Source organism: Medicago truncatula, chromosome 8 (assembly GCF_003473485.1).
Source record: "Medicago truncatula cultivar Jemalong A17 chromosome 8, MtrunA17r5.0-ANR, whole genome shotgun sequence".
Taxonomy (NCBI): domain Eukaryota; kingdom Viridiplantae; phylum Streptophyta; class Magnoliopsida; order Fabales; family Fabaceae; genus Medicago; species Medicago truncatula.
In genome coordinates, this window is record NC_053049.1 from 5,004,001 (window position 1) to 5,021,424 (window position 17,424).

The 17,424-nt window shown below is 32.4% G+C and overlaps 2 protein-coding genes across 3 annotated transcripts; both read right to left on the minus strand.

Annotated features, from left to right (window-relative positions):
* Positions 1 to 187: 187 nt before the first annotated feature.
* Positions 188 to 6,974, minus strand: LOC25500380 (vacuolar protein sorting-associated protein 26B). Its single transcript, XM_013588785.3, has 12 exons — positions 6,731 to 6,974; positions 6,511 to 6,554; positions 6,345 to 6,419; positions 4,581 to 4,655; positions 4,275 to 4,347; positions 3,642 to 3,686; positions 3,416 to 3,527; positions 3,198 to 3,264; positions 1,986 to 2,030; positions 1,796 to 1,851; positions 1,224 to 1,399; positions 188 to 748 (listed from the first exon to the last, which is right to left on the minus strand). Exons 2-12 carry the CDS (start codon positions 6,511 to 6,513, stop codon positions 570 to 572), a joined length of 906 nt encoding a protein of 301 aa, XP_013444239.1. The 5' UTR covers positions 6,514 to 6,554; positions 6,731 to 6,974; the 3' UTR covers positions 188 to 569.
* Positions 6,975 to 14,915: 7,941 nt separating this feature from the next.
* Positions 14,916 to 17,264, minus strand: LOC25500381 (transcription factor bHLH87). Of its 2 annotated transcripts, none has more exons than XM_024771923.2 (3): positions 17,100 to 17,264; positions 16,692 to 16,897; positions 14,916 to 16,407 (listed from the first exon to the last, which is right to left on the minus strand). In XM_024771923.2, the coding sequence occupies exon 3, from the start codon at positions 16,344 to 16,346 to the stop codon at positions 15,054 to 15,056; it is 1,293 nt and encodes a 430-aa protein (XP_024627691.1). In that variant the 5' UTR covers positions 16,347 to 16,407; positions 16,692 to 16,897; positions 17,100 to 17,264; the 3' UTR covers positions 14,916 to 15,053. The 2 variants fall into 2 exon arrangements, with proteins under 2 accessions (XP_024627691.1, XP_013444240.1); XM_013588786.3 differs by having other exon boundaries at positions 14,916 to 16,415.
* Positions 17,265 to 17,424: the final 160 nt, after the last annotated feature.

Sequence of the window (17,424 nt, forward strand, 5' to 3'; positions counted from 1 at the left end):
TGTAATCTCTTAACCTTCATTGTAATCTCTTTGATAATGTTATATCTAAGATAATGTTTTTCTAAGATAATTTGGGTCTTTGGAATTTTTTAAAGCAATGTTATGAGGTTAGATAAGTACATTATTACACAAATTAAATATCAAAAGCAAAAGAAAAAGATGTCAATGCATAAACAAACAAAACAAATAAGAGTCCAACAACAAATTTTGTTCATAATAATTGAAAAAAGGACATTGTTTTATGAGTAGTGCTGCAATGCAGTTAACAGAAAACCAGAGTCTTAAAAGATATCAGAACAAATAATCAACCACATATAACACATTCTCATGGATATAAACGCTCCAGCACAGAGAAGAAATGCTTCCGTCAATATCGAATAAAAGATCAGTAAATGTACATCTTTGCAACTGTTGAATTTCAAGCATGTTTGAATGTTAAAACATGTTACCCCATGAAAAAACAAGATCCACAGACTGATTCCAGTATTTGAGAGTTCTTCAACATTCATCACAATCTTCTTTATTACTATCATCAACAAACTAATACTCACTCTTCCTATGGTAATTGTTCACGAAGTTTCTTGCAGCCTATACATTGTGATTTCCTGCTGCTTGAAGTATCGTCTGTCCTCTTCATCAACCAACACAAGATTCAAAAAGTACTTCACGCTGAATTTGTTATTAATGTTGTGATGAGTCGGCGTCAGCTCGTAGGGACTGAGGAACAGTCTGATTGGTATTGACTCACCTGGAAAAGTAATCAAGCATTAGTCAGTGCGTTTATGGGCACATATGAAGTAGTTTTTACTTCAGGGTTAACACGCGAATGATAGTGTTAACAGTTATTTTTATTTAATGTGTACACAGTCCATGAAAAAAGGAACTGCTAACGTTGAGCTGTACACAGAACATATATTAAAAGGTGAAATTTATTTTATGTAATTAACATCTGTTGTAGAAAAGTTCTGTGAGAGATTGGTTTTGCCAATTGCAAGACTACATAAGCCTAACGTGTTTTATTGTTGAGCCATGTCATAATAGATTTGACAATTTTAGTTATCTACCCCAATCACCTAAATTACTTTCTTTTATCTAGGCTTGGGAGCAACTATATAATGTTAAACTGATTTTAATCATATTTGCTTTGTTAATCGCAAACCTGGGTTGTTGCATAAACTTTCTGTCTTAGTTTGTTTATTCATCCAATTTAAAGGTTAACCTACCTCTTACGGGAGCACCATCCATCAACTCGAATTTAGCCAGTGTTTCTGTCTCCACATGGGTGTTGGTCCCTGATCCTGTTGACTCTCGGCGTCTAATCTCAAGATCCATGTTTTTTATCTTGATTCTGACAAGTAAAAAGTAAATCTTGCCAATGATAACATCTTTCAGATGATACCTGAAAAGTTGAAATTCTCGATAAGTATTTACAAATCTCTTGTCCTTTAACCTAAAAATTATAAATAAGTTGATGAGAAGAATGTTCTCTTCAAATATAAGGCCTGTACAGCGTTAGGGTTTCACAAAAATATCTTTGGTGCACATGCCTGCCTAATTACCTAGGATTGTTACTTGTTTATAGTAAACTAAGTAAAGGTGATCTGGAAGTTGGGGTAAGAAATTTACAGGCCAATATAACCAAACAAGATAAAGCAACAAGTAAATTTCATATTTCAAGCTTTAAGCAGAAAAAAGGGAGGATACAATTACGAGCTAGTAGTAATAAAAGTTATAAAACCAAGACAAAAATTGGGCAAAACTCCAGTCAAATGGCCAATCAAAACAGTCAACTTACTTGCTTTTGTTATATTCAAATTCAATGTGCAGACAATCTTCTATTCCAACTTCCATCTGTGCAAGGTATAACATTGTTAAATACATAAGGAAGAATTAAAAGCAGCTAACAAGAGTTATGAGGAAAAGCACAAGGAAATAACTACATGTGCCAGCAGATACTTAATGCAGGCACATCTTATTGAGCTCACCTTAATGCTGTTATTAATCTGCGGAAGTGGTGAATAGTTACGAACCTGACAAATGATGATAAAAATAAAATTAATCAAGTGATGAAATAGATAGAATCAAAAACCTTATCAATGTAATTACATATACAGATATGCAAGTAGTTTTTGTGAGTGGGGATAGTGTAGTCATGGTGAAAGCAAGGTTAGAATCCCCCTAGACTCAACTCGTTAGAGTTTACATGTAGACTCATACGAGTTTATTTAAAACAAATCTACACATAATTTAATACCGTGTAGTAAGTTGGATGATACATGATTTAATACTGTATACTAAGATAGATGAGATGACAAATAATTTACTACTATGTAGTAAGATGACTTAGACCAGACCACAGAAAATATAACAAGTTCAAAAGAATGACGAACCGGGCTTCCCGCATCGGAGCTGGAGTAAGCTGGATTGAGATAGGTCTCAGCTTATTATTAGAGTCAGGTTCAGTTATCTCGTTGGTCTGTTGGGTTATAACAAACTTGTGTTTGTTCATGTATTCTAGTTCATGATTTAAATTATGTTGGGACCTGGGAGCTATGGGATTGTGACTTCATCAAGTATCCTTCACCTCCATTGCAGATGGGTTCACATTCGGCGGTTAGATGACTCCATAGGTTGTGCACTGGAAGTCTTAGTTTGTGCACTGGAAGTAGAGGTTTTGTGCACTGGAAGTCTGAAAGCCAAGGTTTTGTGCACTATGAAGCCTTTACCAATGAGCTGTAGCAATTACAGTTTTTTTTTTTAATACACTTAACTACTGTCATTTTCAAAATGTTGAATGGAAATAACCATTATGTTCGGCACACATTCAATTAACCTCAAACTCAAAGTTCTATACGAGGCTACCTGAGTTTACACATGAATGACTTTGTAAGTGAGTTAACACGGTTCTGACGTGAGTACAAGATTACATTCTACAAGTCAACTAGAGAGTTTAACAACCCCATGGTTGAAAGTATAGGAGTGTCAATTGGAAAAATAGTATTGGTGTGACATGACCATATAAACTTCTTTTTTGGGTGTGGGGGATACTAGACTCATGTACAAGTTTCAGTCTTCAGTTTCACAGCTACATCCAACATATTTTTATCCCCAAAATGCACTAATATGATAAAATAACATTCAACTTGATATCTCAGATAAATAAATCACAAATTGTATTTCACTGATAAAGAACGTACCACAAAATCCTGGTACTCAATTATGCTTCCTGCGTAACCACGATTAATGGTCACTTTCAACACATACCTGGAAATTGCAAATACTTAAAAACATCGCATGATATCATCATATTAAAGCTCTCCATCCTGTTATTTGCAAAGCAAATAATCCAGAAAGACAGCAAAAGCACATAAAGAAAACTTAAATTGAGACACATGCATCTTCCAAGATATGATACCTAAGCCTCACATTCACCCCGTTGTATGTCTCATATGGCATTTCAACAGTTGAGAATTCAAATGGATATGTTTTCCTTTCATAGATTTCTCCAGGAACATCTAGTTCTCGTACTGCAAAAGACAGCAAAATGAAATTTAGTAATCGGCTGTAAGTAATTCATCATCATTCAATGAAAGGCTAGCTACAATTCTGTAGAATATGGAAGAGACAGAATACTCAATTACCAAGGGAAGTAAAGTCATAAAAATTTCCTCTGTCAAAATACATCTCTGCACAGTGAAATGAAATTCAAAATGAACTTTATATCAGTAAACGGTAATAAAGTAATATGGGATTAAAAAAAATCATAAACAGGAGAAAATATTTAAGCACAAGCGGAATAAAAGCTGCATATATTATACTAGTGATGAATGTATAATCTATTCAGTTTGCTAGTCATTACCAAAGAATAATTTAACAGGGGAGGGAGGAGTGAAAGAACAATTTCTTAAACATTTTTGACAAAACTGAGATGGAAGGATCACAGTAGGGTAACTCATCTTTCTTGTATATATAAGAAGTAATTCATGATTAACAGTAATGTCAACTTTAAAACTTGAAGAATTAGGACTGAAAGCTTTTAGAAATATGAGGATCATTTTACGTTTTATCCCGAGTCAAATGTACTAAGCAGAAAAACAACTATCCAGCTGACTATCACACCGGATAAAAATATAAAAGTATAGAATCAAGTTGGAATATCTCGCCTGAATAGCAATTCTAAAAAGAAAATGAAGAATAAAAAGCTTGAAGCAGCATACACACTCAATGCAAAGAAAAGAAATAAATTAAAAAGTGGAAGGATTACTAGTACAAACCTATCTGTCCAAGGAGCTCAACTTTTATGCCATTGTGGTCAATCTTCTTCCCTTGCATTGGTTCTATTGTAATCTAAACATGGCAGCAAATACATAATTAGTCAATGCAGGAAGACCCGCTGGAAAATATATCGAAAGTCATTGCACTTGCATTGGTTATATTGTAATCTAAACATGGCAGCAAATACATAAATAGTCAATGCAGGAATGCCCGCTGGAAAATATATCAAAAGTCATTGCAACAATAACATCATGAGTTTCAGATAAACTAAAATATAATATTATTTAGATAAACAACTAATATACCTTTCCAGCAATGTTTTCTTGACTGTGGAAAAGAGGGACTGTAACTGTTTGACCATTTTCTTTTTTAAACGGAACCTTGAAAAATGGCAAAAAGAATGTCAACCAAAACGAGTTATAGTCAGTAAAACTAATATCATAACTCGTGAAAGATTCAATGTCATTAATAGTGCAAAGATAAATATCAAACTATGTTAAAATTTCCCTACTTGCAAGGAAAATGTGAGGACAATGTGAAATAAGAAATTTTGAACATGTTTAAGTGAAGAAAATAGTGAGCAATATGATATTTATATACAGGATTAATATAAACATCCAATGATACAATAAATTATTAAATATTCCCCTCAAGCTGGAGAGTGGAGACAAAAAATTATTCAGTTTGTTATAACAACAACCAAGCCTTATCCCACTAAGTGGGATTCAGTTTGTTATAAGATATAAGAAATTCTTATGTCAACTGAACTGATGGCAGCTGGAGAGACAAAACAGCCGAGACTTGCCATGACAGAATAAAATGCAGAGCTAAAGTTCAGCAAAGGGTGTGACAATTTAACAAGAAATCTACTCACAAATAAAATGGCAATCAATCTCAATGAGCTTAGTTTGTTCATGGAAGTTGGATTGGATGCAATGTCAGTATTTGACTGATTATAACAAAAACAAACAAGTCTCAATGCTCAATAGTAATCTAACAAATTTATTTATACTCTTCAATGAGGAGTCTCGGCCATATGAGTTCACATGTGGCGAGAGTCAAAGACTCATAGCTGGATATTTTGCTACAAACATCAATCAAAGGAAATCGGTATTTAGCTCCTCTATGGTAGGAAGGATGGGGATTGGTTAGAGCTTGATTTCAGACATTTTCAAAATACTTATGTAGGCCATGAAGAACAAAAAAGATGCACATTTGATCTATCTTATCTATAACCTTTTGAAGATCACTATCGGTTAGAGTGGTCTTCATTTGTTGAATAGGTGAGTGAGCTTTGTTTAAATAGGAAACTAAATCATGATCTTCAATTTGAAGAGTTGCCAAATTATTAACGGAATCAGAGATTCTGAATGTCATTAACATAAACACTCTTGGCCTTCTTCCAAATCTCATAACAAGAAATATAGGAGTGGAAGTGAACTAGAAGTGACGGGTCAATTGATTGTCAAAGTAATAATGCTAATTACCAGTATTTTCCAAAATGAATTGGAGACACTTTCAACTTAGGGTGTCAAATGATCATAAATTCCTTGACCAAGATACCAAAATTTGACAGCGAAGTACCAGTCCAAATAATTTCTTCTATTAAATTTTTCAGAGGTAATAGATGGAGTTCCTGAAAAGGAATATGAAATGCGACTTTTCTGGTTCTAATCAAATTTTTCAAATGATTCCATGAGGTAGAAATGAACCTCAATATGCTTGAGAAATTAAATTACTTCCTCCGGTCCTATTTATAAGAAAAATTTAACTTTTTAAATTCATTAAGTAATTGATGTATCTTGTCTAGAATATAGACTAAATACATCATTTATGCAATGAATCAAAAAAGTCAAATGTTTCTTATAAATAGGAGCGAAGAGAGTATTATTTATATGATATGTCGAATTCTCTTTCTGCCTGAAAAGTAAAACTTCAATTTCCAACACTCTATCAACTCTCACTACTACTAACATCAACCTCAACATTAACAATACAAAATGCAATTGCCACAATATGATGTGAGTATATACTACAATTTCATAAAATGTATATGAAAGTCTGCTCACCTGCTTCCGGTTTTTTCCATCGTTAAACGAAATCAGGACATTACATGCAGGCTTGAAAGCTCCAAGAAGATAATTCTATGAGCACAGAATCAAATGAATCAAGGTTAGAATTGAAAAACAACAAACACAGAACCAAAATACAAAAACCCAATTAAACAAAACTCACCATACTGTTCAAAATTCAATCTTCTACTATCTACCTCAAAGCACCTGTTGAAAAACAGAAATTTTCGAATTATAACAAAATCAAGATCTTCAACCACAAAATATTGAAATCAAGATCATTGGGTATCTAAAATCAAACTCAAAATCAAATTTTTCCTAAAGTATGAAAAGATCATGATTATCCCCTCAAAAACCCTAAAAAAACGAAATTGGAGTGATACCGTGTAGAGTGCGATCACGACGATGAGTTTTGAAAGTGCGAATCAATGAAAGGAATTGAGAAAATGAGTAAAGGGATCTAAGAAAAGCATAATTTGAAGTGAATCTAAAGCTGAATGAGTAAACACATCGATCGGAGGAAGAAGGAAGGAGTAGAGTGGTTGTTTCTTCTTCTTCTCTTTCTTTCTCCTGAATTTTCAATGCTTAAACGCTTGTCGTTTAACACAGTCTCGATGCTTTTCTTTTTTTCTTTTCCAAATAAAAAAATAAACTATATTTTTCTCTTGTTTTTACATTTCTTATTGATATTTTTTTTAATAATCTTGTAATTTTTTTTTTAAGGAAATCTTGTATTTTTATCTTTTGTTTTTATATTTTATTGATAATGATAATCTTATTTAATTTATTCAAAAAAATGATAATCTTATTTAAAGTGCGTCGTGTAATAGTGTAATAAATGATGCTTTTTTTTTTTAATCTGACCTTAAATTTTGTTTGTGATCTAACAGAAAAGAACGTATATCATTTAAATTTGCACACACAACTATAAAATCTAGGCTTTTGTGTTTGAATTAGGGTAAAGGTGCATATAAAGCTATGAGTATTGTTAATTTTTTTTGTTACAAAAATTTAGAAGTTAAGGTAAGAGAATAGTATGACAGCTTAAGGCATGAAAGACCTTCAATTTTATGTATAAAAGTATTTGCGTTTATTTCATTTTTTTGTGGTGGCCGGGGTTTGAACTCCGGATCATGTATATATTATACATTGTCCCAACCAACTGAGTTAAGCTGCATTTATTTCAAGGGCACTCGCATAATTCAAACTCGATACCTCTCGAATGGGTTAAGATCCTCTCCATTTATATGTTTCTCCATTTCTTCAATTTGGAGAGATAAAGACACATAAAATTTTGGAGAGATAAAGACACTTAGTGGTAGGACCCACCATCTATTTTTTGTGTCTATCTCGGAAAATACTTGGGTGACATAGAGTTGGGTGACATTGGTGACATTGACCAATCACAATGCCACAATGCTTGTGTTTCTCTCTCTTTCACAAGCATTGTGACATTGTGATTGGTCAATGTCACCAATGTCACCCAACTCTATGTCACCCAAGTGCTACCCGTCTATCTCTCTCCAACTTGCAAAACTCCATTTATTTTGCCAAATGGAAAGGATCTTCACCCCTCTCGAATTCAAGGCATATTTTTGTTAATTATGTTTTGGTGAGTCCAATAATCAAGAGTTTGTTCCGGAGAAAGTTTAGTAATGTCTCGCAGCATGAGTATAAAGACTATTTCTTTTTTTTTTTTGAACAATAAGACTATTTCTTCTTGTATGAGCTAAGAATTGTTTTAGCTAATCACTAGGTTAAGGTTGAAATTATCTGACACTTGGCCATACGAGTCTCTCATAGACAAGTTTTCTACAACAGATTTTAACTACATAAACTAAATTTCACCTTTTAATATGCAATTCTATTTTTCATGGCAATGACACATTGATTTTTATGAGTTGCAATTAAGGTGTTTGATGAAAGACTTGAGGAGAGTGATTTCATCCTCAACTTTGCAACGAATGCAATTAAGGTATGTGATGAAGTGAAACCATACTCAAGTCAATAATCAATTAGTTTTCACTTAAGGAATGTTGTTGCTGTTTACCACATCTTATATGGTTTTATAGTTATGTTGCCTTTTTATTATTTGCTTATTTCAACATTAAGATGGCTGTGACTTGGAGTTGTAGCTTGTAAGTAAAGGGAAGACAGAAATTATGTGTATGGAAATGATCTACCCGACCAGCCCTTTTTCGGGATAATTCTGCAGCCAAATACTCCTTTAGCTAGTTTGCTACTTCACTGATGTAAAAACAAAAGCCGTTCGTATCGCATCAGCTTTATAGGCAGAGTCACTGTCAACAATACTCTTCATAACACCATCTGTGATTAATGATTATCACCAAAAGAACAAACAACTCCTGAGCTGTAAACATCACTTCTTTTTGGGTAAACTTGTTTGATTTCATGTACCTGCAAGGCAGACTACAGTATTTGTAATGAAATATCCAACTTAGTCTCTAAAATTATAGAGCGCTATTAGGTTAATTAGTCCTGAAGTAACAGAATTTTAAAAAGCTTCTAAAACTGAAAACCACCAACCAGTTTAGTCTACACTATACACTGACATTTTGAGTTTTAACTAATACTTATAAGGAGTAATGAAAGTGATGCATAACCATGTGTTAGACAACAATACTGAACAAATGGTTGCCTCCATTAGTAGTAAAGTTTTTGGATATGCCAAAATCAGCCAATTTTTCGTGGAAGCTTTCATTTAATGAAATTTTTGTACATTTCACAACTCTGGATTATTCTTACATCCATTATGCAGATATTCCAGTCCCTATGTCAAAAAAATTCTATGATTAAATTGCAAGAATCAAAAGTTTTAAGGAGAATCTGATATGTTTAGCCCAAAGGTAAGGCCATCAAGGCGGCAATCGCCTTAAACCTAAAAAAAAATTATATAAAAAATTAGTCTGATATTCTATGAAAAATAATAACATATTATCTAAAATTAATATTTTCTTAATAGAGATTAAATCAGTTCTTCAAGATTTTCTATTCATTTCCTTCTTGTTGAAGTAGACTCATCGGTTATTGTTAGCCTAGTAAAAAAGGGTACCACTCTCCAACTTATCTGGGATGACAGGTGCCATTTAATTTGGGAAAGGAGAGTTCTTTTCCACCATGGGAAAGTTGATCATGTCCATTAGATTGAATGAGGAACATATTCATATCATACTCTCTCAACCACTAGATTATTTTTTTATACTATCTTTCATGTCCCCACACACCCATACAACCACCACTAAAACACAAATTCAACAACTACTTTTACCACCACTGCACCACCACACACCACCATGGTTGCTGCCGGAAAACTTGTTAGTGTACCATTTTCAAGGATCAAACAAATTTAGTGTGAGAACATGAAAGAGAGAGGGTGGAAGATAGTGTAAAACATAATTTAGTGTTGAGAGAGTATGATAAGAATGTATTCCTCATTTAATCTAATGGACATGATCAACTTTCCTATGGTGGAAAAGAACTCTCCTTTCCCAAATTAAATGGCACCGCTCACCTGGATGACATCCTTTATTCTTTCAACCTTTAAGATTGGATTGTGCAATTATCTCGTAATTATATTATAGAGAAGATAATAGTTGTGCAAGTAGCCTGCTAAAACAAAGTCAAGTCTCTCCTTCTTCCCACTTGCCAACGCCAGCCTACTAAAAAAATGAGCTCACGGAAATTGGTTATTTATAGACATTTTCAAATTGATTATTAAGAAATCAAAAGGAGACAAACCAAGCAATAACATATGAACTCAACTTCTATGACCTCTTGTCCAATCAGAATCAACCTTTTTCCAAAATCTCAACCTTCATGTTGCAATTTGAAGAACAAAACAAGCAACCACGTCCAAGTAGGAGAGTAAGACCCATAACAGTACACAAGTTGAGTTCAGAAATTATTGGTTTTTATTTTTTATTGTATAACACAGGCAGAATATATTTTTTATTGTGTACACAAGTTGAGATTTAATTCATGTATTAGTTGCAAGAGTAAACAAAAAATGTAACATGAAAATTTGCTAGTGGAAGAGCAAATACAACGCGGTTTGTATCAACAAAAAAGAAGCTGTAAAATTTGCTTTAATGATCATACAGATTGGTCCAAACTTTTTTGGGACCTAAAGCAAATTTATAGATGTTTTAAAACAAAAAAAAAAATATATATATATATATATGTAAGACTTTTATAAAATTAAAATAAATATCACCCCGTCTAAAATTTAAATTATGTGTCAAAGAAGATATGGCTTTAATCTTGACGAGGACTTCATAACTAATTTTTTTTTTAAGCTTTTCTTAACTTATAATTTTGAGGCTTAACTCTAGTTTGGCGCCTTTCGGCCCTAGTAAGTGAACAAAAAGCGGAGAGATTTGTTCTTAAGGGTTTTTGCTAACAAAATGTCTTAACTTATCTTATAAGGAGACTTGTTAGTATAATACATACATCTATAACTTATCTTATTTGTACAATTTTTTATATATAATAAGTCATTGACCGTTGGTGACTTGATTAATGAATTTAAAAATGTTTAAGGTCCAATGATTAAATGTTTTAGATCTAATAAGAGCATACTTGCCTCAACGAAAATACAACGAAAAAAACCACATAAAAAAATACATACTAATACCTCAAATTCGTCCTTAAATTTTAAAAAATCCGTCAAATTCGTCCCTGAATTTTGTGAAATATCTATTTAGTCCTTGAATTTTACAGACGTCTATCAAAATGGTCTCTCCGTCCAAATTAAAGCTCTGTTAGTGATGATGATGTGTCCTCTTGCATGTTGTGTTGTCTTGTACACGTGTCAACAAGGCAGCCACGTGTACAAGGACTAAATTGATGGAAATGGTAAAAATTCGAGATTTAACTTTTCAGTGTAATTTTTCCTGTGTTTCCAATTATACTCCTCTAAACCATGGATCGATTTGAGACTTACTGACATTATTTGAGGACTAATTTGATGTATTTTGCTATAATTTAAGGGCTGATATGATTGATTTTATTTGTAGAGAATGAGTACAAGGAGATATGGAATGAGAGGACCAGTGATTTCAAATGACATGCATAAACAAACACCACTGAGGGGTCCTGCTCCACAAAATCCAACTGTTCCTGGAATTATTAGAGTTCCAAATCCAAATTACGAGTCATCCGCTTCTACTCAACCCCAATACATGGAGTTTATCCCAACTCCAGGATTTCCAAAGCATTGATACTTGTTTAAATTATGCTTTTGGACTAGTTTAATTAATGTTTTTTTGACTTGTTTAGTTTATGTTTTTTTGGATATGTAATCACTTAAGAACATCAAATGATTTGATGACTTGATGGCTATGTAATGTTATTTTTTTGGCTATGTAGTGACTTATAAACATCAAATATATGACTTATGATGGTATACAAATGTCTGTCTTTTACTTTTTACTTTGTTCAACAAATGTATGCACCAAGGATCACAATGATATCTGTTGTGAAAATTCAAGGACCTATTTGATGATATTTTCACTAATTTGAGGATCGATATGATGGATATGCATATAATTCAAGGACCAATTTGATTGAATTTCTTTGACATAAGGGTTTGATTCATTCATTGACAACCTCTTTTCATTACAACATTACATGGACTTGACACAATACAATAGCATTTTAAACAACTCAATCAAACAAAATACTCCTATCAATATCTTAATCAACCTAAGCTCACTTCCTACACAATCAACTTTATCGATCAACCTTGCCTTCCAAACCTCTTCTCTTCCCCTATCATTTGGCTTATCCATCAACCTTGCATTTCTTCCACCCATCATTTCTGAACACCGAATCTTTAACAATGACCACTGATTTTTGAATTTCGAATTGAATAAAAAAAATTAGGGTTTTAAGTTTTTTGAATTGAGGAAGAACATTGACATCAATTCATGGAAGAAATTTGGAGGATTTTGAACTCTAAGTGACAAATTATAACATTAGGGTTTCAAATTTATATATTTAGGGAAGAAAGAGCCGTTAATGAGGAAGAGGAGAAAGAGCCGTTAATGAGAAAGAGGAGAAAGAGCCGTTGGTAATTTTCTGAAAATCCATCAAGCTGGTCCTTAGCAATTTTCTGTAAATCAATCAATTTGGTCCATTTGCGTGGCATCTGACGTGGTAAGCCTTGTAAGAGGTTAACATTACACGTCACCTCCGTTAACAGACCAACTTAACGGAGGGACTGATTTGATTGACATTTTGTAAATTCAGGGACTAAATAGCTATTTCGCAAAATTCAAGAACGAATTTGACCGATTTTTTAAAATTCAAGACGAATTTGAGGTATTAGTCAAAAATACAAGAACAAATCAATACACAGGGAACAAATACAACGAAATACATATCCATACTTCATAAACAAAATAATACATGATGAAAGCACCACAAAAACCAGAAAGTATGAGGAGATAAAAGTCAATTCAAACCCTATCAAACCAAGGATAAGGCCTATCTCGAAGCACTTTTAAAATGTAAAAAAGACCCATAAGATATCTTTAAAAACCATTTTTAAGAGGAGGATTTAATTCTATTCACGAATTGTTCAACACTTAGAATCTTGTCGTCATAGAAGACATCATCATTTCCAAAAGACATGAAAACTTAATATAGATGGAACAAAATTCAATGGAATGGACAATTGCCACCATAACCACGAAAACACTTTATACCTTACTCTTTATATTTGACAATTTCCTAAGAAATAAAGAAAATAACAGTTGGTAGGGATATTGCATATTATATGCAGGAGCTGGGGTTCGAACCCTGGACACTCCACTTCTCCACAATTAAATTGTGTGAGCTCCAGCCACTAGGCTACTTTACCAAAAAAAAAGAAAATAACGTGATTTTGTTAATTATTTTTAGTTATTAATTTTATTTCATTAATTATCGTGAATCTAAAGTGACAATCGTGCATTGAGGTTGTATTTTAAGTTAGTTTTTATCCTTAATTTATTATAGCAAGAGTAAATGTTATTAGCAAATAATTATCTTAATGAGTAGAGGGAATAAATTTGTGAGTGACTTCATTTTGAGCAACAAAAATATCGCATGCAGATAAAGTAACAAGAAGACATTTGAGGTAGTTACATGTAGGATAAATTAGGACAAATGTTAACAAATACTCCCTCCGTTTTAAAATATAAACAAATTTTACTTTTTATTTTCATTCAATTAATGATGTATGTGGTTCATATACATCATTAATTGAATGAAAATAAAAAGTAAAATTTGTTTATATTTTAAAACAGAGAAAGTATCTTTAAGACATATGTTAAGGGATCCAATATAAAGTATTCGTCTTTAAGAGTCTTGCTTTCAACTCTTTAAAAATTTTAAAATTGTCTTTTCAATATAAAATTTCTACTTTTAATATATGTCCTTAAGACACATGTTAACACGACCTTAAATTAAATTAATCACGTTTTGTTCTAGCCGTCGTTATCATATCCATCATCATTAAGAATATCATTAGTTACATTATTTGAGACACAATGGGATATTATACTCCTGCCAAAAAAAGAAGAATACGCAAGCACGTTCCTAACAATGCGTTTTGGAGTGATTTTTAAGAGCACGCTTTGGGTTGAATTAAGGAGACAGGACCCACTGACTCTGCTCACTAATCTTAAGAGAATGTCTTTTGCATTGGTTAGCTAACTAAAGCACATTAATTAATTAATTAAAAATCTTTGTTAAGGTTCTCCAAGAAAAATACAACTTAAATTACCATACTTTTAATTAAAGTAACAATCACTTTCTAGCCCTTTATAATAGGGAGTTTAAATTGTTAGACCTTTTTGCATGCTAAAAGGTATCGTCACCTATTTCCATTATTTTCATTACTTTCTCATAATCAATTGATGATAACTTGGCCTCATATTAACGTTTCTCATAATCAATTGATGATAATAGACATTTGAATTTCCTCAAAGAAAGATTATATTATAATTGAATTTGAGATGTTTAGATAATTTTACTTTGAAAGATGATGTAAGACTTAATTTAGTATGAAAAGAAAAAAAAAAACCACATTCCCTAATTTGAGATGTTTATCAAAAATTAATTTTTACTGGTGAATAACCAAACACACATTCCCTTAAAAAAAAAAAAAAAAACACTTGTTTGGATATGATATGGTATTCCTTTGATCAAATATGATTTTGGTTTCTTTGTATTTGAAATGGCTTTACCTTCAATCTTAATACTCTCCCTGTTATTAATTATAAGTAAATTTGACATTTTAGATTCATTCAATTAATGATGTATGTGGTCCATATTATGAACAACATACATCATTAATTGAATGAACCTAAAGTAAAATTTGCTTATAATTAGAAACGGAGGGAGTATTATTTAGTGCACGAATAACATCGTAAGCAAAACCATAAAATTATTTGATCATGCACCATATCATTTATCACAAGACCAGAAAACATCATCATTAAGGAAAATTTTAAACAAGTCAAGTCACTGATAATTATTAACCGAAGAAAGTTACAAAAAAAATATGATAATCAAACATTAACAATTAGATATTTCCTGCAACTTTGGCTAGAAAATTAATAAAGATCAGATACATTAATCATTGTCTTTGATAATAATGAAATGATTAGAGATCATCATGAATTCATGATAATATTCATGTCAACCCTGTGAATGAGGATTGTGATTACTAGGGATCATTTGCATGGGAAAAGAAGGGTTAAAAGAGAAAGCAATACTAGTTGGATTACAATCCATAGCATTAACTTTGTTACCTAAATTTTCAAGTGCCTTAACCTGTGACCTTAAAAACTTGAGATAATTTGCAGCTTCATCAAGCATTGAAGCAGTGTCCATTTTGCTTCCACCAGGTACAATCTTTTGCAAAACCCTAATTCTTTCACTTATTCTTTCTCTTCTATGCCTTGCAGCAACAGTTTGAGGATCATTTGATATCTTTACATTCTTCCTCTTCGGCTTTTTTTCAATTACATCAATATCATCCATTCCAAAATTCACTGGTCTAAATGCTGCTGCTCTATACATCATTTCCTTCATTTGTGCTATTGCTTCTGGATCAGCTTCTTCAATTGAAGAAGAACAGCACATTGATGATGAATTTGGTTGTTGAAAATTAATATTAGTTGAACAAGGTCCCTTATCACATCTTGGTTTCTTGCATTTTGGTGGTTTATCAGTGATAAGTCTAAAACCACCTTCAACAGGTGAAGAATTATGAATAGTACTTGATTGTATTGCTTTTCTTGGATGGATGTATTGATCTGAGGAACTTTGAGAGATTGTTTCATCAAATTCATTGAGTGGACACTGAATGTTTTTGTTTCCAGTACCCTCTGTAGCACTGACACTTTTGATCGAAGACGTGTCTGGTGTTCGCATCTGTGTTTGTGTCAGTGCTTCGTAGCTTGTACTGTTTGAAACATTACTATCAGTTTCACCTGAGGAGGTTGCTGTGTTACTGACATAACTGAAGTTCCATAAGTTTTTGCAGTCAGAAAATAGCTTTGAAATTCCATCATTATCATTTTCGACAGAAGTGTCTGTGTTACTGTTAGTACCTGAAAGCAAACAATCAAAAGACTCAAAAGAGTTGTTGAGTTTTTGTTGTTGGTGGGCCATGTTGAAATCTGGCATAATGTTGTAAGGTCTACTGTCTGAAAGGGACTGAAATGATTGAGGTATTAAAGGTTCTTTTCTCCAGCTGGATCCAGCTTTTGATTTCACTTTCATGTTTGTTGCATGCTGTGAAAGATTTGTGTTTGGAATCAATCTTTCAGAATTTGAATATGTGTTTCCAATTTGAACTTTATGCATCTCTTGTATTTGATGAGTAAGAGAGTTTGATATGTTATAGCCTTCTTCAAAGTGTTGAGTACTCCACAAGATTGGTGTGTTCTCTTGAAATTGTGAGCCATCCCAATTTAGACCATCCATGGATATGATTCTAATTGTTCCAAAGAAATGAAACTTGGGAAGAGATATTGATCCTTGTTACCTATATATCTTGGTGAACACAATATATCAAATAAAGTAAATAGACCAAAATAAATATTTATCTTCTATGTAGCATAGATATTTCAGATCGTAGATGTGTTTAGTGTCTGACACTAACACTAACACGATACTAGCACACATGAATCAATTAAACACCTTTTTTTTACAAGTGTCAACATATGAGTGTCAGTAACGTCGTGTCTGGTGTTTGTGTCCAGACCAGTGATTCATAGTTTATCACAACTATATGAAGTAGAAAAGTAAGTTTTGAACTAAATATCTTACCAGAATTCAACTACTAGATGCAGCTGAATAGCTGCAAGAACTAGAACACAAATCCAAGAGGCAAAAGGATGAGAGAATTCTTGTTTGAATCTTGAATGTCAGAAACAAAGCAGAGGAATGAATGCAGCTTTATAACAAGTTTTTTTCTTTGAACAATTTGATAGTTGTAGCATTTAACTATCTTTGTTCATTGAATATGGTACAAGCTGTGATGAAAGAAAACAACCAAAGTTTAATTATGTCAAATTTTGCAACTGAATTTTGTATATACAATTGTATAAGTAAAGTATAGAAGAAGTTATTTAATTTGCTTTGACAAGATAGAAGAGTAGAATAGATACATATATAATACATGTAACAAACTAGAGAGAGAGAGAGAGACAATAATTAAGGTTGTGTATTGTATACCTTGAGCTGCCATTGAAGACTAGTACTATTGATGCCGTGTGTGTTAGATGAGGTGAAACTTTGTATTCGTAGGAAGAATAAAAGGTACATGCTTTTATAATAAAAACAAATATTGGTACTTGTGCAATTACATCATGAAATTGTAACAAATAAGCACTTGAAGATGAGTATACAATAAAAAAAAAAATGTAAATGAGAAGCTATTAAAATATTCTTTTGACAGTTTTAGATGAGTATAGTGGTTTTTGAAAAAAGGATAATGCTTTTCCATCAGCTAGTTTTGTTGGTGGGTCTGTAAAGTTATTTTTGCAGTATGAGACACTGA